Source organism: Bacillus rossius, chromosome 13 (genome assembly GCF_032445375.1).
Source record: "Bacillus rossius redtenbacheri isolate Brsri chromosome 13, Brsri_v3, whole genome shotgun sequence".
In the NCBI taxonomy this organism is placed as follows: Eukaryota; Metazoa; Arthropoda; class Insecta; order Phasmatodea; family Bacillidae; genus Bacillus; species Bacillus rossius.
This window is the reverse complement of record NC_086340.1, coordinates 5,534,290-5,560,093: the sequence shown is the minus strand read 5'-3', so window position 1 is coordinate 5,560,093 and position 25,804 is coordinate 5,534,290. Positions and strand designations below refer to the sequence as shown.

Below are 25,804 nucleotides of genomic sequence, written 5' to 3'. Positions count from 1 at the left end.
TGATCCAACAGGTTCACGGAATGGGTGCAAGGATGCGAATATATACCCTCTCCGCACCAAGTGGCAATCCTCTGCCTCCACGTAGGCACCGCTGCTGGGGGTGAATCGTGGTGACTATGTTGGAATGGGTAGCCTCAACCTCTGGTTATAGCATCGCCTTAACTGTAGAGGGCCATGCCGGGCGTAACCCTGCCGCAGTGCATCCTCAATTGCATGTATGGGACCAGAAATGATGGATTGGCTGAATCTGCGGGCAACAGCAGATGCGATTGAAACCTTTCTGGGGGGTTCGACTGCCGAGCCCCGGCGTCTCGGTCCCAAAGGGCCCCATAGTGAGTGGATCAGACCTATGGTAATGGAAGGACCTTGAAAGGCACCGCTGTGTTCGGGTGCACCCGGTCTTTTAAGACCGGGTGCACCCGAAAGAGCTGTAAACCGCCCGACTAGGTGTGATACGTTCCCCTAGTCCAGTGGTCGGGTGAGGTACCGAGGCCCTCCAGCATATGTACAGTTGGTCTGTCATTTCTAACCAGGGCTTCCTGCGATCGCATCCAGATGAACGAGTACAAAGTTCACACCAAACAAACGAGAATCGTCTGGTATGTAAGAAAAACTTTCATAATCTGGTTAAGCCTCATGCAAAAAAAAAAAACACATTTATGCCGGGGGAAAAAAAACAAGAGTTCGGAATGGTAGTTTATACTATGTAATTTTATTTTTCTAAACGGGACAAAATATTCATTTAAATTTACAGATATTTGTAAATTTGTACATTTAAGTGGAAAAAACTTGTGTCACCACATAATAGTGCTCGTATCCTTACTCGGGGCATTTATGCTGTGTGTTGTCCCAGTACCTACAAATAGTTAAATGTTATTTGTAAACCGTTCCCTGAATAGCTTTCCAGTATTAACAGTATTAAAAAATAACCAAGCTTTATAAACAGTATAATATTGTAGAAACGTATTTCAGGTATGCAAAAATAACCATAGCCAAACTGGTTTCTATATGACTCCTTTGTAAAAGTACGAAGATGCGGGTGGCTTCGTTGAAAGTCCGCAAGTGCACACTTTGTTATACTTGTCTCACTCTCTCTCTCTTTCTCTCTCTCTCTCTGTGTGTTTGTGTGTGTGTGTGTGTGTGTGTGTGTGTGGACATAGGGTATCATCTGAGGACTTGCGCATGAAATTCCAACGTGGATCCGAGGACTTTTGGTAATCCGAGGACCTCTTCCAAGTCCTCCGGTGTGTGTATGTGTGTGTGTGTGTGTGTGTGTGTGTGTGTGTGTCGGTCTGGCCTCGTCAAGTATGCAAGAATAACCAGATGACTCTTTTGTAAAAGTACAAAGATGCGGGTGGCTTCGTTGGAAGTCCGCAAGTGTACTCTTGCACACGTTGTTTGTACTCGTGTGTGTGTGTGGCGACGTGAAAGCGAGATGTGTGTGGCGACGTGAAGGCGAGATGTGTGTGGCGACGTGAAGGCGAGGCGTGTCTCGCCGTGTGTCCGCAGGTACGGCGCCGGCTACGACCTGGCGGCGCGGCGCAAGAACGCCACCCGGGAGTCGACGGCGACCCTCAAGGCGTGGCTCAACGAGCACAAGAAGAACCCCTACCCCACCAAGGGCGAGAAGATCATGCTGGCCATCATCACCAAGATGACGCTGACGCAGGTGTCCACGTGGTTCGCGAACGCGCGCCGCCGCCTCAAGAAGGAGAACAAGATGACGTGGGAGCCGAAGAACAAGACGGACGACGACGACGAGGCGGTCGTGTCTGACGGCGACGACAAGGACAAGGACGACCTGCTGATGGGCGGCGACAAGATCAAGGACTCCAGGATGAGGGACGACAAAGGTCAGTGACGCAGGGGTGTCTGCTGGCCACAGGTGCCGTAGTACTCGCCGGTCACGTGTAGGGACAGGAAAAAAATTCGCTGGTTCGATGACCTGCAGGATGAACTCCACATAGTTAGAGACCGGAACAATTCGCGAAATCATTTCGCGATAGGCTAAAATACAAATCGTTATACCTCAGTGCTGCCTCTGCTATTGGTTCACAACTCACCTGGATGACTCTGGGCCAATTAGAAACACCCGACCAAAGCTGTATCGAATCACAGGCTGCTACGTTGGGACGTCTCAAAACACAGCAGCAAATGAGTGGGCGACATTTGACCGAGTGTACGTAGAACTATGGAGTTCATCCTGCAGGTCATTGAACCCGCGAATTTTTCCGGTCCCTACCCATAGTTCTACGTACACTCGGTCAAATGCCACACCCACTCATTGGCTGCTTGCTTGTCTTGTGGAGACGTCCCAGCGTAGCATCAGCCTGTGATTCTTATAAAGCTCTGGTCGGGTGTTTCTTCATTGGCCCCAGAGTCATCCGGGTGAGTTGTGAACCAATTGCAGAGGCAGCACCGAGGTATTAACTATTTGTATTTTAGCCCATCGCGAAACGAATTCGCGAATTTTTTTCCGGTCTCTAGTCATGTGTAACATCTAACCTCGGACACAAACTTTAACATAGAATTCTTTTAAAAAAAAAGGAGGGGGGGTTTGTCTGTAAAGTCGGTTTAAGGACGATAATTTTACGCGATAACGTCAAAAGAAAACATTGATGAAAATTTGCATACTTTTTGATTTTCAAATATTATTCACAGTTTTTTGCAAATTTTAATTTAAATAATTTGTTTCAATATAATCACGAACAAATTATTTAAAAAGCCCGCCTCTAACCTGTTTGATATTATAGAATGCTGAAACTTCGTGTAATCCGCGTCCAGAAATTTAGTTTAAAACACACGTACGCCTTCTTTTTTCTTTTTTTTTTTTTTGACGTGATAACGTCTTACAAATCGATGAACGCTCGCTGCACGCACGAAAAAAGTGTCACGTTCCGCCTGAGCCGAGCGTGCAAGAACCGGCCAAACCGCCGTGCCGAGAAAATATTCTGTAATATCAAACAGGTTAAGGCGGGCTTTTTAACTAGCTGTTCGTGATTATATTCAAACAAACTATTTAAATTTGCAAATAACTGTAAATAATATTTTAAATTAAAAAGTATGCATTGTTTCATCATTGTTTTCTTATGACGTTGTCACGTAAAATTATCGTCCGTAAACCGACTTTACAGGGGGCTGGCGTCTAAGCGCCCGGCGCCGAGAGTGACATGACGTGGCGGACGACGCTGCTCTCAGCGTGGGGTGACGTCACGTGGGTTAATCTCTCTCTCCCCCCCTCCCCCTTCCTTCATGACCCTCTTCCCCGCTCACGTTTCCTTGTCGCGAGCCGCACATAACTCAGTGCGCACAACCAAGACTAATGACCTCGGGGCGAAAATACGACCGCGGCGCGCCGCGGGAGGGAGAAAAATGCTGCAATCCCCTTCCCCCTTATCCCTTCCCACTCCCTATGCGTCGATATGATGAAATACAAGCGTCTATATCTCCCCTCCCCCTTTCCCCCCCCTCTTTTTCCTCTCTGGAATCGTGGATGAATAGTCAAGTCCCGCCCTCGAAACTGGAAATGCATTATTGCTTTGACGGCACAAAACACGGTTTGCTTCAGCAGATACGTGCTCTTATAGTAGAGTTACCGAGATTTTAATACTTTCGTTTAGAATTATTGGAAACTAAACATAATGTAGAAATAGTACGGTTTCACCACCTCCTACCCCCTTCTTCACAACCCGTGGTTTTACGTTATTTTCATGTCATAATTTTTTTTATTTGGAATATTTTTTCCCTTAAGTATGCCATTGTATTAAAATATAATTTTGTGTTTCTGTGTCGTATGTTGTCGCTTCTAGTTATGTGCCAGTTGTAAAATAGTCGATAAAATATTTATGATTCTAATTTTTTTGTTCAACTTACTGTTGTGTCATAGTCACTCACTAGAAGATCCTTTTCTGAGTTTCCGTAGCTGGTTAACACGCACTTAATTGCTTCTGAAATTTTATTTTCAATCAGTGTCTTTATGAAAATTTTCAATGAGCGAAAATAACAAATATATAATATTCAGTGTGAAGAAGAAACTTAAGGCATTGTAAATCCTAAATATAGAACACTTAGACTGATAATTTAAATTTATTTTTTTCGTTCTTTAGGAACATATAAGGCAACTATTTTTTTTTGCGTAATCAAACCATCTTCTAAATTGCAACTTGCATTTAGTTTCAATCCAGATCCAATACTCGGTAGCGTTTAGCATAAAATCTCCTTCACAGGTTTAAACTACACTTACACTCCACTCAGCTTTTTTTAACCAGACTCTTGGATCACATAGTCCGAAAGTGCTTAGGGAATATTTAATTGTAGTATCTCACTTCAGTCCGGATTGGAAATAAATTCCAAATGCAGTAACAGCGAAGACACTAGATATAAATACCGAACAGCTCCATACCAACGACACATGCGAAAGTGTGAAAAATAACCTATGGGAAAGAGACGAGACTTCAAAAAGATTTTTATTAATAAATTATTAAATTATACATTATACTATCGGGGGTAAAGCATGGTTAACTTCAATTTGAGAAACTTTTACCACTGGAGGATTTCCCCCCTATAATTGTGAATAAAGATTCAAAAGAAAATCCGTAAAAGCAAAAAGTTACTTTCATGGTCATAATGTTGGTACTACATGCATTAAACAAATAAATCGTTAATACCGGGCATACCTTCTTCCATCTGTCGGACTAACGTGATAACGCCAGGTTATCACACACATATCTGGGAACTGTCAGGTGTTACGTCTGTTAGTGTATTTGGTTTAAGCTCCTGAAGTTTTCTTCGTGTAACAACACAGGGCACTGAAAACGAACTGCGGGTGTTGTTATTGTATTACTGTCATCGACTCGCGCTCATCGCTGAAGTGGTTTAAGGGCGTTTTTCCATGACGTTCAAGTCAGGTAGCGAATACGCGTCGCCTTGTTGGGATACAACCGTAACCTAACTCGCTGGCCGTAGAGAAGACCGGGGCACGTTGGCCATAGGGGCAGGATGGCCCAGTCGAGTTAGTTAATACAATAGACACTAGATCGTGCTATGAGTCAAGCAGGTTGGTAACACTGTCCTTCTTTCACAGAACCAATATGGCCGCCGGAGGAGTTTTGGAAACGTTTTAGTGATGTTTAAACATCGCTGGCAAGTACTCAAAGACTACCTCACTTTTTTTTTCATGTCATACTTAAAGACATAGGGAAAAAAATGTTTTTTCGTTGTGATATGATGCCAGGCAGGGGCGAAAATGTCTGGGATCCGATTGGGAAAAGGGGAATATGCAGTCCCATATGTGGGAAAGGTCGCATCATTCACCAGGTAAAATAATTTTTATAATAAACATCGGCAATTTCATAATTTTTTTTTCTTCAGTAAGGAACCAAATCGGCTACAGTTTTAATAAACGGAGCCCGGCGCGAGGCTAGAAACAGGTTCCAACGCATTCTAGCGGACGTTTTGGCAACCATCGTTACAATTATTTCTGCGGGGAAAAAAAATCCTAGAGATGGCAGCACCTTCGCGCGAGTTAAATGGTGTTATTCTAATTTTCTCAAGTAGGTACTTCGCGATGATTGTTTCGCTACCATTAAATTTCATTTGGCACACCAATGCGTTTGGTACGCCCCCTGATGTTCACGAAAGTGACTATATACGAGTTAATGGCGACAGACGCTGGTCCGCCATCTGGACAGAAATCAACGGAAAAGTGAGCTCTGCGCATGCGCGGAAATTGGGCAAACAGATCGGTCACGGATAGGACCCCGAAATCCGTTTCGTGCAAAACAATGGCCTGTCCGTGTCAAATCGTGCGCTAGGAATACGGTTGTTAGGGTAAACAGGTGTAGGATGTGCAAAAACCTTAAACCCTTATTTTTTGCGCGTCTTTGGAACACCGGCCCTTTTGGGGATTCGCTAATTGGTGATGAATATCCGTTGCGGGTGTTTTGACGAGCATTTGTCACATGAGCATCCGGGGTCCCTCCCCGTGTTGACCTAAGGAGAAGATAGTGCAAAGTGGCACTTGGGGTGTATGGTTGAGAGGTGGGTAGTTCCCCCCCCCCCCCTACCTTCCCCCTTGGGTGGGTGGGGGGGGGGGGGCTTCATCCATTCCCGTCAGCCACTCCTCGGCACTGGCTGCCCATTTAGAAAGCCATTCGCAACTCTTAATGAAATTATCCCCCCCCCCCTTCAACCTTCTCTCAACCACTCCCCCTCGTGTCAATATTCATCAAGTGCTCCCCCAACTCCTTTTTTTTTTCTCACCCTCCTATCTTCCGCGACACCATCAGGGGCTAATCCCCTGGCATCTTTATCTGGGGGGGAGGTTCCTCTTTCTCTCTCTCTCTCTCCCACCCTCCTTCGTCGAAGACCACCGCCGACGCACTACTACCCCTGGGGTGGAAACTCTTCACAAAAGTGCTGGCTCTTCGGGTTTCCTTTGGCGGCAGCGCGACGGATAAATATTGGTCTTGCTCGACGAGCGGAAAACGTAATCACGAGCGCCGCTGAGTGTGTGACAAGTGCTCCGTTTTTCCCACGGAAGAACAAAACCTTCTTCCCCCCCCCCCCAATCTCCCCACAAGTCCCTCCTCACGAAACCCTTCTGATTAACTGCAAAGTTAAAGTTAGTACATAACATACACAGTGAAAATAAAAAAAAAAATTATTGTTCTTTTACAAAGGATAGTCTTTTGGAAATTCAAGCTGCCAGCGTTATCATTAGTAAAATTTGCGAGGCAGAGCTTTGTTGCACCATTTGCAATGTTACAAAGCTCTACCCCTTGCAGCCTTTCAAATGTTTATCGCTGGCAACTGAAATTCCGAGGCCTATCATTGCAAAAAAAAAAAAGTACAAAAATGTTTTTTTTTTTTATTGTGGGTACACACAAACTGTTAGGTGGTGTTTCAGTCAAATTTTAAATGCAAATAGTAAAATATTGCACCTAAAAACATTTAAGAGTGTCTTCTAAATGTTAAGACTTACTATAGCTTGTGTGTTAGTAAAATTACCATATACATAGAGAAAATGTGTCTTTAAATAAGGAATGTGTTTCGTAGTCATATATGTGGTCACTCGAGGGGAGAGGCAAAGCCTTTTTCCAGAAACTTTAGTGCGACAAAAATTATCCGCGTACAAACTCACTCTTCAAATTGTTTAGCAATGGTATTTACAGAACTAACAACACTTGCCCTACCTTTTAGATTCTCCAATAGTATAATATTATTTCCACAGTTTTTGAGTGGGGTTGAGAGTTACGAACTACGTTCACTTCTATACTGCAATCAGTGTTTTTGATGGCCACTTTAAACTTTAAGTGCACTGAAACAATTTAAAACACAAAACATACAATTTTGAAACTTTTTTCATGGATTTCATTTGGATAATAAATACCAAGATATAGATCAATCAGGCTAACTTTTTGCCTAAAATCTTTTAAGGAACTGTACTGAGTTTTATTCGTATTTCCAAAAAGTATTTTGATAAAAAATTAAAAACATTATAAGTAAGGCAGTGAAATTACAATAGGAAGCCAGACACATAATAAAGTTAGGAATTAGAATACAGAATTAATACAACCTCAGAAGATCTCCATGTTTTAAACAGAAAAAGACGTCGAAAGCAGTTTTTTTTTTCCTTAAGAAAAATTTGCATCATTATCCAAAGAAAATGAAGTTGAAAGACAATTCAATTCTGTTACGAAATGTACCATAAAGCAGAGTTGTCAGAGATATTTAAAAGTATCCTTTTTATTCCAATTTTAAAGAAACTTATTTCAGTCATAGTTTAAAATGAGAGTAAGATGCAATTCTAGTAAAATATTTTTGACGTATAAAAATTATTTTCTGAATAATATAAATCTATGGTGGTATTTATCAAAGCCAAGAACTAAAAATTTTAAAGAAAATGTTATTCGCTGACCTAGTGCATCATTCCAGCATTCTATACCTACGATGAAGCAAATTAAATGTTTACGACAGGAAAATCGCACATGTGAACATCTTGTCATTAAATCCCACCAATCCAACATCTTAGCTACTGGCACAGGTGAACAGCTAAATAATACATGCTGTTTGAAAAACATAAAAAATTTTATGGTGTCATTAATGTATTAAAACCATTGTGAAGTAAAGTTGATTAAAACAATGTGTCCACTGTAAGAATATTTTGATAGTCTATATGGAAAAATTTAACCTATTTAATTGTATGGGAAAAACAACATTAAATTATTAACATTTCCTATGAAGTTCAATTTTTTTTTATACAGACAAGGGCGATCTCAACACTTATGCAGGGCTAACTTCCCATTTTAGTATGGAACTTTCATTCCGTTTAGGTACAATTTTCAAAAAAACGTCTAGTTTAATTGAGTAGCAGTAACTGCGTGTTATAATGTATCAGAAACATTACACAACATAGTCATTTATCCAAAACATTCTATAGTTGAGTATCAATAACCGTGCATAGTTATGTATCATTAACATTGCATAAATATGTATTAGAACATTGCATATTTATGTTGCAGAAACATTTATAAGTGATGAATCTAAAACGTTGATAGGTGAGGTGTCAGAAACATTGATAAATGGTGTATCAGAAACATTGATAGATGATGTATAAGAAATATTGACAGGTGATGTATCACAAACATTTATAGAATATGTATTAGATACATTAATAGATGATATATCAGGAAATTGATAGGTGATGTAAGAGACACATTGATAGGTGATGTATTAGAAACACTGATAGAATATTAATCTGATACATTATAGATTATCTATCAGGAAATGAAATGTGATGTATCAGAAACATTGATAGGATATGTTTCAGATACATTAATAGATGATCTACCAGGAGACTGATAGGTGATGCGAAAGAAACATTGATAGGTGATGTATCAGAAACATTGATAGGATAAGTATGTATCAGATTCATTAATAGATGATCTACCAGGAAATTGATAGGTGATGGTATCAGAAACATTGATAGGATATGTATCAGATGCATTAATAGATGATCAACCAGGAAATTGATAGGTGATGCATAAGAAACATTGATAGGATATGTATAAAATGCATTAATAGATGATCCACCAGGAAATTGATAGGTGATGCATAAGAAACATTGATAGGTGATGTATCACGAACATTGATAGGATATGTATCAGATGCATTGATAGATGATGTATCAGAAACACTGATAGATGATGTACCAGGAAACTGATAGGTGACAGGTGAGGGGTGATGCGTGCGCAGACCCGCTGCACCACGTGAAGGCGGAGCACCACCTGGACAAGGACTGCCTGGACGACGACGAGGACCTGGACGACGACGAGCGCAAGCCGGGCGGCCTGCTCCTGGGAGGCCACCACCACCACCCCCACCACCTGCACCACCTCCCGCACCACCACCACGGCGTGTTGGGGGCGGGCCTCAAGGACGAGCTGGGCAAGCCCGGCGGCGGCGGCGAGTGCGGCGTGCCCCTCCCCGCCTCCAAGCCCAAGATCTGGTCGCTGGCCGACACCGCAGCCTGCAAGACGCCGCCCCCGCCGCCGCCGCCTCACGCCTCCCAGCTACAGTCCTGGGGCATGGGCGTGGGCGTCAACAGCTTCGCGCTGCCGTCGGCGGGCGTGAGCCCTTCGGCGTCGGCGGCGGCGCCGTACTCGCGGTACGGCGGCTTGCTCTCCGGACCTTGCGGCGGCGGCGGGGGCGGGGGCGGCGGGGGGGTACACGCGGCGTGCGCCGTCTCGGTGGGCGCTTCGGGCTTCCCGGAGGTGCAGACGGACACGCCGCCGCAGACGCCGCCGGGCATGAAGCTGCCCAGCGTGGCGGGGAACATCACCGGGGGCCAGGCGGGCTGCTTCAACGGCGGCGGCGGCGGCGGCGGCGGCTACGGCCACCACAACGGCTACGGCTACGGCTACGGCGGCCGCGCGCAGCAGTCGCCGCACAAGGACCGGACGTCGTCGTCGACGGCGGCGGCCGGGGGCGGCGAGGCCGGCTACCAGCTGCAGGGGGCGGTGCCCCAGGGGGAGGGCACCGCCTTCAAGCCCTTCTACAAGAGGTGAGTCGACCACCCTTCGCAGACCCCCCTCCCCAACCACCGTAAGGTCTGCCGCAGGGTGTCCACAAGGAAACAATATTTCGTACCAACTTAGGCGAGAAAAAAGTACTAAATTATATTTTTGTTATGGTTTTCAAAAATTTAGGAAGTTATCATGACATTGTACTGCTCGAACTTTAATATCACACCACACACACATAGGTACATTCCATAGTTTTTTTTAAAAATAATTACGCTTAATAATAAATCATATTGGAGTTACAATAATAATATTATTATATTAAAGAAAATTTGTACTAGATCTGTACTAAACCACTAAATTTTTTTTTATTAAAGTACTAGATCTAGTACGAAAGTACTAACTGTGGAGACCCTGGTCTGCCGTCGCTCTGCCCGCTCGTGCACTAACGCCCGTTGTCTCTTCCCCCGCAGCTCGCAGCCAATGGGCGGAGGGTTCGTCTCGCCGGTTTAATGCCACGCCCACCCGCGTCGCTCGTCTCCTGGCAAAGTAAGTGACTTGAATACCATATAGCCATGCTTTTTCCTCGTACATAGGGACCGGAAAAAATTCGCGGGTTCAAAGACACCTGTAGGATGAACTCCATATGGTTCCACGTACACTCGGTCAAATGCCACCCACTCACTGGCTGCTGTCTTGTGGAGACGTTCCAGCGTAGCAGCCTGTGATTCGATAAAGCTTTGGTCGGGTGTTTCTCATTGTCCCAGAGTCATCCAGGTGAGTTTTGAACCAATAGCAGAGGCAGCACTGAGGTATTGACGATTTGTATTTTAGCCTATCGCGAAATGAATTTCGCGAATTTTTCCGGTCTCTACGCCCATACAGCACAAAATTATGTCACTGTAACCTTACAACGTAAGTTTATGTTTCTAACCCACCTGTTTACGAAACACAGTGTGCTGTATGGGATATTTACCCTAATACTTTCGCTCAACTTAATTTCACATTTTATCACTGCTAAAGTAGGTACTCCAGTATACTTTGTAGAATAGATTAAACATTTTTTTGTAACTGACAATACAAAGTGTTGTAGATTGTATGCCAATTTGTTGGAATAACTTTCTTTATACTGGCATTCAGTATAAATTACAGCAGAACGTTTAGGTAAATTTAATTATTGGCTATCGTGCGTGTTATTCGTGATGGTGCCATTTGTGGATGAAATGAATTGCAAGTAGTACTGTCACAGGCGTAGCTCCCAACTGCAACACAAGGTTTGATGGGTCATCAATTCCTTGACCGCACTTTACCGTGAGCTAGCAACGGAAGATTACGGAACGTGTAACGATAAATGGCAGGATCGTTAACTTATTTTTTCAAAGAACACGAGAGTAAACAGTAATTTATTCCTTGGGATAACACGGAGCAGTATAACGTCTTAAAGGGTTGATGTAAGCTTTTGGACATACGCCATTGCTAAAGCACATGTATGTCTGTAGAAGAATACTACAAAAAACACAAAAGACAAAAACACAAATTAAGCAAAAAATTTATGTTGTCATGTTGTGTTTATATCCTGTTGACAACAGCAATTTTTTGCTTAATTTGTGTTATTGTCTTTTGTGTTTTTTGTAGTTTTCTTCTACAGACATACATGTGCTTTAGCAATGGCGTATGTCCAAAAGCTTACATCTGTCATACACTCCCATTGCACAAATCTTTCAAAGATAATGTCTTAAAGGTGGTACTAGAGGAGGGGGGAGGAAGGATGAGAAACGACAGGATTCCTTTATCGTACCTGAAATTTCAGAGTCCTGCCTCGTCATCACGTAAACGCGACCACCTTCGTTCAGCTAGAGGTCCATGTCCCTTACATCTCCCGCTGCATCTGAAGCCAATTAATTTTTTAAATTAGCTTTGCACGCCCCTCTCTTCACCCCCATTTTTGATCACGGCACCCCGGGGAGGAAGATAGACGTCTGGTCCGGCTCTGGTTCTGTTTTTTGGTCGAAGATGAAGGGGCTGGGGAGAAAGGGGGGGGGGGAAGGACTGATCCGGATGGGGGTGGGGTAGGGAATAAGGGGAACAGGCCCAACATCTGTCGCAGCCAGATATGCAAATGCAAGCCCGGCCGCCGGCCTATCGGGCCGGTCAACGCGCCGACACCGGACCATTGTCTTCCCGACACCTCCAGTAGCTTCCCTGCGGCCCTGACGTCGTCGTCTCCCGAGGACCTCGTTCCGTCACTGTCGGCGTAGGTGTCCCGACCGCCTATCGACCCCATCGTTCCGTCACGCGGTGTGTCTCTTCCCTGATGCAGCGTGAGTCTGAATCCGACGGCGAGTCCCAACACGACGAAAAAAAAAAAAAATTGGTTGTCTGTAAAGTCGGTTTACGGACGATAGTTCAACGTGACAACGTCATAACAAAACATTGATGAACAGATTTCATACTTTTATGAATAAAATATTGAATCATTTTTATTGAATTATCACTATTTCGTATGGATACAAAGGAGTGAAATGAAATCTACAATTTAATTGATGAATTTACTTTTATTTGCACTCGTTAATTCAAATATGTTTCATTACTTTAACGAAGAGATTATTTTAACTATAACTTTTATACGTGTTTGCTATTTAACTTCTTCCTATCTGTGCTATTCTGTTAAGAAAAGGACGATGATAGGAAAAGTAGGAAACGAATGGGAGTGTTTCAAGTTTAATGTGCCTCGAAAAAGTCAAATCGATGGTTGTTCCAATCGAGTGGAAGAGAGATAGATGCGGCGCAAGCGTACAATGAGCTTAACGGGACACAGCGTAACGGGACAATGTGCGTTACGGGACACTTTAGCACGTGACAGAAGTGAAACTTCTTTGGCAATTCAAACATCGACACGTAGGTACATCGTACAGGGGTGAAACTGCAGATGGTGAGAAAGATAGTGAGAATGTTTTCAAATAATGATTAATTAACAATAAATATTACTCACTGTTGAACTGTTGACATCGTAAAGGAAAATTGTGCGCATTACTGTTTCTTCAGACATTAGAAACACGCCGAATCTCTTGACGAAATATTAAATTCATAACACGTAGCGCTATATGTTTGGTTAAATGCAGGGACTGGTCTCAACAGCGCTCTCTACGCTGCTGGTTGAACGAGGAGGAACGCGAGCGCGCTGGTAGAAAATATAAAATTCAAGGCGCTCACAGATGACTGCACAGGATACCTATATCTATTTTCTGGAAATAAGAGCTTGCGCACACTCTCCGGCTTGTTCTTTAGTTCATCTCTCGGTTACTTTTTTTTTTTTGCGGGGGACGAATTATCGCACAAAGAGGATAACGAAAACGAGCCCAGCAACTTATATTGCATAGTGCTCTCTTTATACCTCTCTGGAAAAGTACCCATTCTATGTCTTTTTCGCGTCCGAAACGTTTCATTAAAATTTGGCCTTGCAATTTTACTCTCAACCTGCCCAATAAGTTGAAAACATCTGCGCCACTTATGGTCTAAGTGTGGGTGTTGTAAACGTCTGGATTATGTTCCATCGAACCACCGCGAATTTTATTGCTGTGGCAAAATTATTTCATTGAAATAATTCGGAGTTACAAAACATCATTAAAATAATATTCGGAAAATAAAGATTTTAAACCTAGTTATTTCACTGAAATTATTTTGGTACTGTGACGAGTTTAACTGAAAATAAATCCAGATGCTCAGTATTTAATCTTAAAATATTTTTTTCTATTATTTATAATAAAAATACTTAGATCCAGCTTAAAAGACGTATGCCAGCTTTGGGGAGCACTTTTGAACTGCAAGTCGTATAGATGTTATGAACTTATTTTGTCGTGGTGAACATTCAGCCTAAGTTTGTGGGTCGAATTCAGACTCATTCTGTATAGTCGGTCGAATTCAGACTCATTCTGTATAGTCGGCCGAATTCAGACTCATTTTGTATAGTCGGTCGAATTCAGTCTCATTTTGTATAGTCGGTCGAATTAAGTCTCATTTTGTATAGTCGGTCAAACTCAGACTCATTCTGTATAGTCGGTCGAATTCAGACTCATTTTGTATAGTCGGTCGAATTCAGTCTCATTCAGTATAGTCGGTCGAATTCAGACTCATTCTGTATAGTTGGTCGAATTCAGACTCGTTCTGTATAGTCGGTCGAATCCAGTCTCATTCTGTATAGTCGGTCGAATTCAGACTCGTTCTGTATAGTCGGTCGAATTCAGACTCGTTCTGTATAGTCGGTCGAATTCAGACTCGTTCTGTATAGTCTGTCGAATTCAGACTCATTCTGTATAGTCGGTCGAATTCAGACTCATTCTGTATAGTCGGTCGAATTCAGTCTTATTCTGTATAGTCGGTCGAATTCGGACTCATTCTGTATAGTCGGTCGAATTCAGACTCATTCTGTATAGTCGGTCGAATTCAGACTCATTCTGTATAGTCGGTCGAATTCAGTCTCATTTTGTATAGTCGGTCGAATTCAGTCTCATTTTGTATAGTCGGTCGAATTAAGTCTCATTTTGTATAGTCGGTCAAACTCAGACTCATTCTGTATAGTCGGTCGAATTCAGACTCATTTTGTATAGTCGGTCGAATTCAGACTCGTTCTGTATAGTCTGTCGAATTCAGACTCATTCTGTATAGTCGGTCTAGTTATAGTCGGTCTAGTTCAGACTCATTTTTTATAGTCGGTCGAATCCAGTCTCATTCTGTATAGTCGGTCGAATTTAGACTCGTTATGTATAGTCGGTCGAATTCAGACTCGTTCTGTATAGTCGGTCGAATTCAGACTCGTTTTGTATAGTCGGTCGAATTCAGACTCATTCTGTATAGTCGGTCGAATTCAGACTCATTTTGTATAGTCGGTCGAATTCAGACTCATTTTGTATAGTCGGTCGAATTCAGTCTCATTCTGTATAGTCGGTCGAATTCAGACTCATTCTGTATAGTCGGTCTCACGTAAAATTTTCAGTACGGAACCAATGGCGCCCAAAGTAGCCATATTATAACCACCTGCCTTGTCAACACTTAACATTCTCATAAATATGTGATCGATAATTATAACTTTTTTAATTTCGAAGTTAAACTTCTTTGCTGAGGGGGCAGCAATTTTCGAGCGTTACGAAAATTCAGATCGCACGAGGGGGAGTAGCTAGGCACGTGGTGGGGGAACCGGTAGAGGAGGAGAGTGCGTCAGCGGCGACGCCACTCCAACGCATGCGCTAGCGGTCGAATTGGGAAGACGGCAAGGGGGAGGGGGGATAGGTACGTGCATGCTATGTGCTAGTTGTAACGTCCAGAATGGGAGACGGCAGGGGAGGGGTAGAAATGTCGTTGCAGTGATGCTACGGAATTATAATAACGCTGCTTGTGTTCGTCTACTCCTCAGGTTTTATAACGGCTGCCGCGTTTCTTTCATTTTATTCAAAGACTCTACAGTTTATTTAGGTACTTGTGTGGAAAAGAATTATTTATTTGTCAAAATTGAGTTTGAAATTATTGTTCATTTTTATGTGGATATTTTGATTGAAAATGGAAATAAGTTATCTCTTTCTGTACCTAAAAAGTAAGCGGTTTCACTTCTGTCGTGTCTTCACGCGCACATTATTATTATTATTTAATAAAATTTTAATATTAGTTTATTTTTATTTTAAGACCATAAATTAGTGTCTTTTGATAGTATTGTCACAGCCACATACAATCTGAAAGAAAAATAATCAATTTTAAACACAAATTATTATTTTAAATTTGTAGCAGTTGGTTACTGTTAATAACAACATTTAATTAATTATGAACAATTGTGAAACAGAGCAAAATTTCTAATACTGAATGATATGAAGGAAAACAATATTGAATATGATGCTCTTTGTGAGAAAAAAATGGTTTTAAAAATTCTAGTTCCAAACTTTTTGCTTTCAAAATATTTTGTCGTGTACATTTTTAAAATATTTCATTACATTATAAAGCTGTGTAGTCAACTTTTGTGCTCTTTGGGTAAATCTGGCAACAGAGCACAGTGAAAGCGAGGACAGCGGTTGTGGCAGATATACATTGGAAAGAGACAACAAATGCCCATTGAAATACACACTGCAATTTAAGGCTGATACCCATTATAGCTAGGTTAAAAACAAATGTCACCAAAGTCTTGGAACATACGCGAAAAGAATAAAAAAAACAACGGAAATTTATTAAAACCTAATAATTTTTAATCATGCATTTACTACGTCGTTCCTGGTTTTTGGATTAGCGGCCACGTCCGTGGAAATGACGTGGACGTATCGACATGCCTCATTGCCGCTATCTTCGGGAGTGATTTACAACTTTTAAATTGACCCTACTCCAACAAATTTTTTTCTCATCATGAAGATGGCTGCATCAAAGCGTGGCGAAACGTCGGGCACTCTTTTATATTTTACACAAACGCTGTCTTAACCCAGAAAGCGTATAATAAATGTTCCGTGTTCGTACGTCTCCTAAATATCATTAAAAAAAGACCTTGATTTGTCTCTAATTTGAAAATTGGCCCTTAAAAGACCTTAAATTTAACTAATAATCCTTAAAAACCCAATAGACTGATATCTAGCAAGTAATGAATAAATGGAGGCATTTAAATTTTTCTCTCTCTGACTTGGCAGCAAACAATGCCTTGCGCATGCCCAGTACAATAGGAAAATTCCGGGCCACTTGATTACCGTTTATAAAACGCAGTAACGAAGATAATATGTTACCAGTTTTGTTGGGTATGACAGGATTCGACTGACCAATTTCGTACATTCGTTCAACTTAAGGTCCTAAGAACTCCTCAACTCAAGATTTTCATTGTGAATAATATAGAGTGTGTTTAAGATGAACACCAAGCTAACCAAACAAAGTTTTACTAACAACGCCAAATTTCTCGCCGACGTTAATTTCTTTCATTGAAATAATTGGGGTGGAGGAACATTTTTTTCCATACTGTTTTTTTTCCTGGCTTGTTGTCACCGCCAGTTATTTAAGTGAAATGCTTTTACGACAGACAAGTTTTTAAGCCGTTGTAGTACTCTGTTCAAATAGACATTCTACAGATGTTCAGTGTTACCGTCTGAAATCTGCACGTACCAACTTTATTATTTACTACGAAACTACGTTAGTCGGTAGAATTCTGTCTCTTTCCATAAATCAAGTTAATTTGTTGGCTGATGCTTTTAGTTTTATTTGTTGAAGTAGCTTGGCTTCAGGGTTGTAGCCGCGACCTTGGCGAATAATTCACCGACGTTTCGGTCGTCATTGCAGTCGCCATCGTCACGGGGTAGTTACCTACTGAGGTTCTTCTTACAAGTTATCCTGCCTTTATGTACTCTCGCCTGAGGGGGAAGGTGCTTCCTGATTGGCTGCAGCTGTGGGCCAATCAGAGCCTTCCTTTCTTTCAGGCGAGAGTAGTATATAAAGGCAGGATAAATTGTAAGAACCTCAGTAGGTAACTGCTCCCTGATGATGTCGACCGAAACGTCGGTGAATTATTCGCCGAGTACGCGGCTACAACCCAGAAGCCAAGCTACTTCAGAAAAATGGCCGTGAAAGCCTGCGAACATTATTAGTAGAGACCGGAAATATTTCGCGATTTGAATGACCTATAGAACAGACTCCATGAGCCTCTATGCATTCGGGAAAAATTACACATGCTCATTGGCTGCCGACTCGTGACGCCTGTTAACTGGGATGCTCGTGATTCGTTACTTCTTTTTTTTTTTTGAAGGTTTTTAATTGGCCCAGAGTCTTTCAGATAAAACTGTGGCCCAATCAGTCAAGCAGCAAAAAGGCAGACGTATTTGGATTCTAGTCCATCGCGAAATGAATCCTCGAATTTTTCCGGTCTCTAATTGTTAGTTTTATTTGTTGCTAGCTGCAACCTCGAATGAATGCATTTTTTTTTTTTGCAGGGTGACATACAACTGCTCAATGGAAGAGACAGGTGATGGCAGCTATCGCTGAGTGTTTCACGTCCGCCTGTGTTTAGCGTGTGGTTCGTGTGTCGGCGTGGACTGTTCGTCGGAACTGGGGCATTCTTTGCGATACGAACAGAAGCTATCGAAAAAAATAATAATATACACGCCTGCGCTACCCAAGATTTGAGACACTGCGGTGATGCCGAAGGGATTCCGTGTTCGTTGAGTCAGCTCAGAAACTTCTAGTTCTCCGCCGTTGAAGATGGGCGTGGCCACGTTTGTATCGGACGAATGGTGGCACATCCCCGGAAATGCCGAGAGAAGAGAGAAACGCCTCGAATCTCCGCGTGTTATTGTCGCTCTTGAAAAAAAAAAAAAAAAATCTGCAACGCATTTCACCAATTCTGATGAAGAAGAAAAAAATTCGAACAAAAAAAAGTGTTTGTGCTTTAAAACGTTGTTACATACATAATGAATGATATACCACTAATAACTGCAATACAAATCACGCAGCTCCGGGTTTTTTTTTTTTGTGCCAAAACATCACAATTTATTTCATCACTTTTCGATCGAAATATAACTTTTTTTAATTTAACTATTCAGTAAGTCTCAAGATTTTTGTGTGTACCTGAGAAGTACTATTTTTTTTTCCTTTGATTTTTAGAAGTACAGAAAACATTTTAACCTGTGAAAGGCTCAGATGGGCAATGTGCAAACCATATTTTACAACAAAAAAAAATGCTTTTTGCGATAGTTAAAAAAAAATAAGCCGTATTTATTTCAGAAATTCATTATTGTTGTCAATGAAACGTTTAACCTTGTGGGTTGATCAAATACTGAGCGCATGAAAAAAACACATTGGACTCAATTTACATAACTGGAAATATGAAAAGAAATCATACGAAATCATGTGTATAGTTTCAAGTAATAATTGTTTTTGATTAACAAGGAACACAGATTATTTGGTAAATTTGACATAATAAATATGGTTGATTGCCTAAAAAAAAATATATAAATGAGAGTTTATAAATAATTAATGTTTCAGGTTGTAGCCTCTCATTGCTTTCTTAAAAAAAAACTGTTTTTCCATATTCTTATTCATAAAACTGTAAAAACATAAGTTGTCTTATACCATGTGCATTTTATGCAATTTGGTTAAACAAGTGAAAAACGTTAAAAAAAGTATTCTTAAAATTTATGGCTGTCCCATCCTACAAAGTTTAAAAGAGTAAAAGTAATAGTCTCACACAGTTTGTTACTAGTATAATTAGTTTTAGGATCGTTAAAAGTAATGTCGCAATACTACTACTCTTTACCCCATTTTTCCATAGCATTATTCACATAAAAATAATATATATTTTATTAGGTCCGGTACACAAATTGTCACATGTAGCTATTCACTGTATTCTTTCCTTGAAAATAAAAATCCCTGAGATTAAAATAACTAAAAAAACTAAACTAGTTTGTTTTAGATTTATGGTCTCAGTTAAAAAGTGAAATATGTGCAATTCCCTATACTGGGATATTAAAAAAAATCTAATACATACTAAGGAATTATGTTTATGATTTTATAAGTTAGGCAGAAAGATGAGTATCTTAAATGTCTGAGAACACAGTATATTATATTAGTTTATTATATAATGTTGGCAAAACTTTTAAAAATCTATACACCACCTCGTATTCAGAAAAAAAATTAAATATACCTATGATAAAAATTCATTCGGCCAAAGATTACAATAAGGCTGTGCAGATTTTAGTTCAGTTTTTTACTATTAATTATACGTTCAATTTGGCATTGCATGATTAATAATAAAAAAATAAACTATACATATATTTTAATGACCGTATTTGCTTTGCTTTATTATCAGTCACGTTGCATTTTTATGCTGACAAATTTTACAAAATTTATTTTCAAAAGTTTTGTAATAGCAATTTATAGTATTATACTTTAAATTATATTAATCAAGTGCAATAAACGGTTTAATTTTGTGGATTAACAATTAGTTGTTTTAATTTATTTAAGGTTTGAATAATCAATTCAATTAAAACAATTCTCAATACAATTAGTATTTATTATCAAATGTTTTCATGGTCAACCATAATATATATTTTATTAAAAATTACTGGGATCAAATATTTCATCTCCATTTATAATGTCATTAGAAATATATATTTTTGCCTTATGTGTAGGTGTTATAAATATTATTTACTGTTCATTGTTGTTTTTAAAGTATATATAAATTTCTATTGGACTGTGAATTTGTGCATTACGTCTTGCTTATGTTATCTCTTTGACCAAGCTATTGGTTTGTAAATTGTTTTTAATTTGTATTAATATCTGATGATTTTCGTGTATATTTCCTGTGTAAATAGCTTTGTGTGAATACAGTTACTATTATTATTGTCTATTTGATTGATCAATTAAAACCAGTCTATACATGTGTGTTTATATTTATTTTGTTGTCAATGTTTTACTTTTTTTCTTAAAAATCTAAAGATATTAAAAAAACATCAAATGCTTTTGTGAACAAATAATTATTTTTTACTTAAATATGGAATAACTAAGACAGGGTATTTAGAACACAAAATTAATTTAATCAAAATTGATCTTAAATTACAAATTATCATTATACACACGATTTAAAATTTACTGATATCTGCTGGTCAATTTTTATTGTACTTTCATTAATAATTATATTTCTTTCAGTCCAATCCTATATCAATCTTAGATTGAAGCTACTCTGAAATGAACCTGACAATATTTGAAAGATTTTACAGCCGTAAGTATCAGAAATAATAGTTTCGTGGGCTAATGTTACTTACTAGTTTTACAATTCGATATAAACAACAAATATTTATTGATAATATTTTTAAAACAGAGTACTTTTTAAGATTAAAATGTGTTTTGTATATTATGCATAGTATAGAAATACAGAATGAATCTACTGGAATGCTAAATTAAAATGAGTATTCAAAATGAATTTTTTAATGAAAATATTTATATATACCTACACTAAAAAATAACCACTTAGTCCAAAGGACGACAAAAATCTGCAAACTAAAAAAATATTAATATTCATTGTGACTATACTGCTTTAATCTCTTGCATCTTTCATAGTTAGATATTTTTTTTAATGATTTGTAAAAAAATTTAAATAAAAATAAATCCATTATTATAATCGAAAGCATAAAACTGACGATTATAATAAAGATGAGTATATTCGGTTAATATCGTTAAGAGAAAAACATAGAAAATAAAATGTTGCTCCCGTTCAGCATAAAACAATTTGGGTGATTTTTAAATATTTAATTTTATTAACAATTTAAAATAATTGAACGTTCACAGGACCACGGTTCTGGCCGAAGCCCAGAATAACCTGTGGCTCGCTGACAATGGTGAACTACTGGAAACAGTATAAACTATGTTGATCTGTGTTTCCACGTCATCGTACACCATTATGAGTAGCGCGAGTCCCATTAAGATCCCGCTGTTCTCAAGGAAGAAAAACGAAACTATTAAGGCCGTCTTGAAATAATGTTCACACTCGGCCGTAACATTTTTTTTTAAATTTCTTCCCCGTGTTTGTAGGATCAGATGTTAACATACAGCGGTATCTCATAGGTGAGAAAGCAATCCAATGTTGGGACTACAAAATATAGGATGTCCATAAAATAATGTCCCAGTTTCAATGGTATATTATAACAGTTTAATTCAGAGTATTTACAACAAATCATACGTCAAATTGAAGGTAAACTAACCTAGTTTTTCTTACAAATGTATAATATGTGAGCCTTTAGTTATACGGCACACATCCAACCTAAAGTTCAATTCTTCCCACACTTTGGCTAACAAGTTCGGCGTGATGGAAGCAAAATAGCCTCGGAACGTAGACACGATCTTTTATAAAGCCCCAAAGGAAAAAAATATCGCATGGCGTCATGTCAGTTGAACGTGGAGAACAGCGAGAAAGAGCTCTGTCATTACGACCATTAAGAGACGACCAATCCAACGGTCAGGGACTTAAGACGTTCAACCACTCTCGTACAAGAGAGATTCCAATGGGGAGGGACTCCATCCTGTTGCCAAAGGTTCACCCTCCACTAATTGGGGAAAGAGCCATTATTTCGCGCTGCAAGCGAGAAAACAACGAAGCAGTACTCGCGCATGCGCTTATCTAAAACTGTTTTGAGATACTCTTTAATTGTGACCTTGAACCAACACACTACAACGCTTACAGTTGAAACTATTAATTTTTTTTAACTCGGACATTCTTTAATGGACAAACTGTATATTACTGTACACCTTTTGCTCGCTGTCAGTAATCCGTTAATTAATTATATTTATTCACGATCTTAGGCTGTTAAACAAATAATCTTACGTGATAAACTTTTACACTATGGATATGCCTAAATCACTATTTAAATCAAACTAAATTATCACTTATTAAGTTGATTTCGCTCTAATAGAATTCAACCAACAGAAAAATACGTAAATAATACGGAACTTTTAACACTGACATTAATTTAACTGGTTTCACAGTACCAAAAAAAAATATATCAATTTTAATCCTGAACGAGACAAGTGAAATATATATAATATAAATTACCACTTCATGTATCTTACACACGCCATAATAGGTGAAAGAGCGCGTGTTAATTAATTAATGTCAGAAATTTTGATTTCTTAAACGAGGTCTTCTCGGGTTGTGATGACAAATGTAAAGGAAGCTGAAAAGTGTATGTTTTTCATACTATCAAATTGCATAAAAATGTTTACTACCAAAGTATTACAAAAAATTTTACACCATTTTAAGCATAGTTGGACTCACATTAATTAAATTCGGTTCAAACTGAATATCCAATTAACTCACCAGTATCTGACCTCAGACACGATTGGTGATTTTTCAATCTCTTCGCGTGTCTTTGACAGGAATTTTAAGCATCTTCAAACATAATCATGCTACCTAAAACTCCAATTCACACTAAATGTTATTGAAGCAGTAAGCTAATTCGTAATTTGTTAGAGACGAGATTTTATGGTTTTATTTTTAGTCCAATTTCGTTTTGAAAACAGAGGATTTCAGTGTTATTGTTTTTATTTTCATAAAAGCTGTATTATTGTACTTACTCCACCAAAATAGTAGTAAAAATTATATTCAACATTTTTACTATAAAATAAATTTGTCTAAAACCGATACATACAGAACAATAAAAATAAATTAGCAAGCATTTGTGGTTTAAAAGTGATTCAATAAGTGGTGCACAATAAAACAAATTAAATTAATTTTTCTGATCCATACACTTTGGTAAAATTATTTTGTCCAGAAATAACGACATTCCTTGAATTTGCAAACATTAAAAGATTAACTTATTTATGATTTTAATTAAGTTCTGTCTAAATACTACTTAATTCCAGGATATAACATGCATTTCGTTTCTATATGGTGTAGGTATTAACTTGCATTACGTTCTTATGCGATTTTTCGACATGCTTTTCGGTTTAATGCTTTTTCTCGGAAACCACCATTGCCGTTTTGCACTGCTTGTCATGAAAAAAAAATATTCAAGAACGCAAATTAAGAATTGAAAAAAAAATGAAAACATAAACCCACAGGGAACAAGCCTAAATCAGCGATGTCAAACAGATAAACTCAACGATAAACCTAAACAGGTATTATGGGCAACACAAAGAAGACAGCAGCACAGACAGCACAATAATTCCTTGGAAGGAATTTAGTCATGAAAAAAAAAAATAACAGCACAGACGAACAGAGTGGGCTAACAGCGACGAGACATTTACAAAAATGACAGTAAATGCAGGCAGACAACGCAGCAAACACGCGAACACAACGATGAAGATAAACTGGTATTATGGACAACACACCCTCAAAAAAAACAGTTGGTTTTCTATGACAAAACAGTTGCTAATGTTGCGACGTTTTGGGAACTGGCATCTGTTCCCGTCTTCAGGCACAGACTGATACCGGTCACTGGGAAACAGGGGAGGGGGGGGGTCTATATATGCTCCGCCTTCTCCCCTAGCACAGCCAATGGAAGGGTCGTGGAAATTGCCCAGTGATAGTAATTTGAGGGGAAAATTTCATGCTCCTAACTGCCATCACTCAGAACTGTGAAGCATTTTTTTTTTTGGATATTGTTTTAGTGCATAGTCATAAACACTATAAAAATATGTATACAAGGTTCTGTTTCAAATAGGCCAGCTTTGGAAATGGTGAGGGCTGGATTTTCTCTATTTCATTCAGAAAATTAGAAAATTTTTAAATGAGTTAAAAAAAAGTTAATCAATGAAATTTTTATTTTTTTGTCAAGTCAGGAAAAAAACAGTGAGAATTTTTTTACAGATTTTTTTACAGATTTGTGTTGAAGCCCTGTTCAGGAACTCTTAAAAGTCAATTTTCGCAAGTAATGTGTAGCATATAACCTTGGTAACGAGCAAATTCATGTCTTCTCATGTTGCAAAAATACACTTATAGTACGAAACTAGAACACTGCATTTCTGAACGCAAATCACACGTTTCTTCTACCGCTGCTAGAATTCCCTGCCCAAGCAGATACGTCAACTATTGAATCACTGGATTAGAAGACAGGAATTTTTATTTTAAGCCATATGATGAAACGTTTTGGACAAAAGCGAAAAAAGGACTTGAAAAAAAAATACTAATCCCCGGCTTTGGACCTGAATTTCAACAAGGAATTTCATTAAAAGACTGCTCATCTTGTTAAAATGCATCAAACAGTTAATACTATAAAGTTTACCTTTTGTTTGTGGATTTTAGTTCGCACCATCCGTCACAGGTGGCAGCCACGTACGTGGTTACACATTTCCGTCCCTTTACTTCCGTCGCATTCTCGAAATTACTCCCACTAAATGCCGCATATCGAAAACTAAGATGTTACACATTAAAAAAAATATCTCCATATCTTGGCTGGACCGCTCATATAACTGGACGCCTGGGATTTGCCCCTTTCGTTCCTCCCCTCCAGACGGCCCATTACAAACAGGTGTAATTAATATCCGAATGGAAAAAACTACTACATATCGCAATATGCTTCAATGAACATAGACCCCTATATGTGTATTTTTAGAAAATCTAACAATAGTAAATCTTAAAAAGGCTGCAAGCAAGTAAAAGCGTTCATAAAATTGTTTAATCAAAATAAAATGATTTTCTTTTGTATCGGTTTTTTGTTGATAAACATAAATCGATAACGAATGCAATGACTGATACAAAAAAATTGCTTCATGTTCATTTCTTTAATTTTTTGGCGTAATGTGTAAGTTTTCAGGATACCATACATCGTTGACTTCTTAATTAGTGTATTGCGGCCTCTTCTCGTCACTCATTACGACCTCCCTCAAGATTTATAAAAATTATTTTAGCCACACAACACTCTCTGCCCAATATTGCCCGGAACTGCCACTCGCTTGAGCAGTCTAGCCTTCCACTGAGCGTGGGTGAGCATTCCTGCCACAAGGACATCGGGCAAGGCTGTCCTGGGCCCTTCCTACCCTCTCCGCCAATTATTTATAAATACGTCACGCCGTATGTTCACCTGGCACATTACGGCCGGTTTGAAACATTTAAGTCTTTAAGACTCTTTGAGTCTGTCGTAATTCAAGCCCGAGTTTTCTGTTGGGCTTTGGTAGCCGTTTTAACTGATAACGATCCTATCACACAAGAAGTACCTACTGGCTTGTTGAATGGCCATTCTAAAAATAAAAAAAGTAAGTATTTTTCCATTTCAGTTAACGTCAAGCAATCACCTGGGTACTTTCCGGCCACTGTATGTAAATAAATTCCCCCTGCCGAGGAG

The 25,804-nt window shown here is 39.3% G+C and overlaps 1 protein-coding gene across 1 annotated transcript in view; it reads left to right on the top strand.

Annotated features, from left to right (window-relative positions):
• LOC134538138 (homeobox protein caupolican-like) overlaps positions 1-19,931 on the top strand; it is a 146,846-nt gene extending 126,915 nt beyond the window's left edge. The window contains exons 4-7 of the mRNA XM_063379178.1: positions 1,510-1,853; positions 9,256-10,063; positions 10,496-10,571; positions 17,963-19,931. Of these exons, the coding sequence (XP_063235248.1) occupies positions 1,510-1,853; positions 9,256-10,063; positions 10,496-10,535 (1,192 nt within the window). The 3' untranslated portion in view covers positions 10,536-10,571; positions 17,963-19,931. The remainder of the gene's footprint in view (positions 1-1,509; positions 1,854-9,255; positions 10,064-10,495; positions 10,572-17,962) is intronic.
• The last annotated feature ends 5,873 nt before the right edge of the window (positions 19,932-25,804 follow it).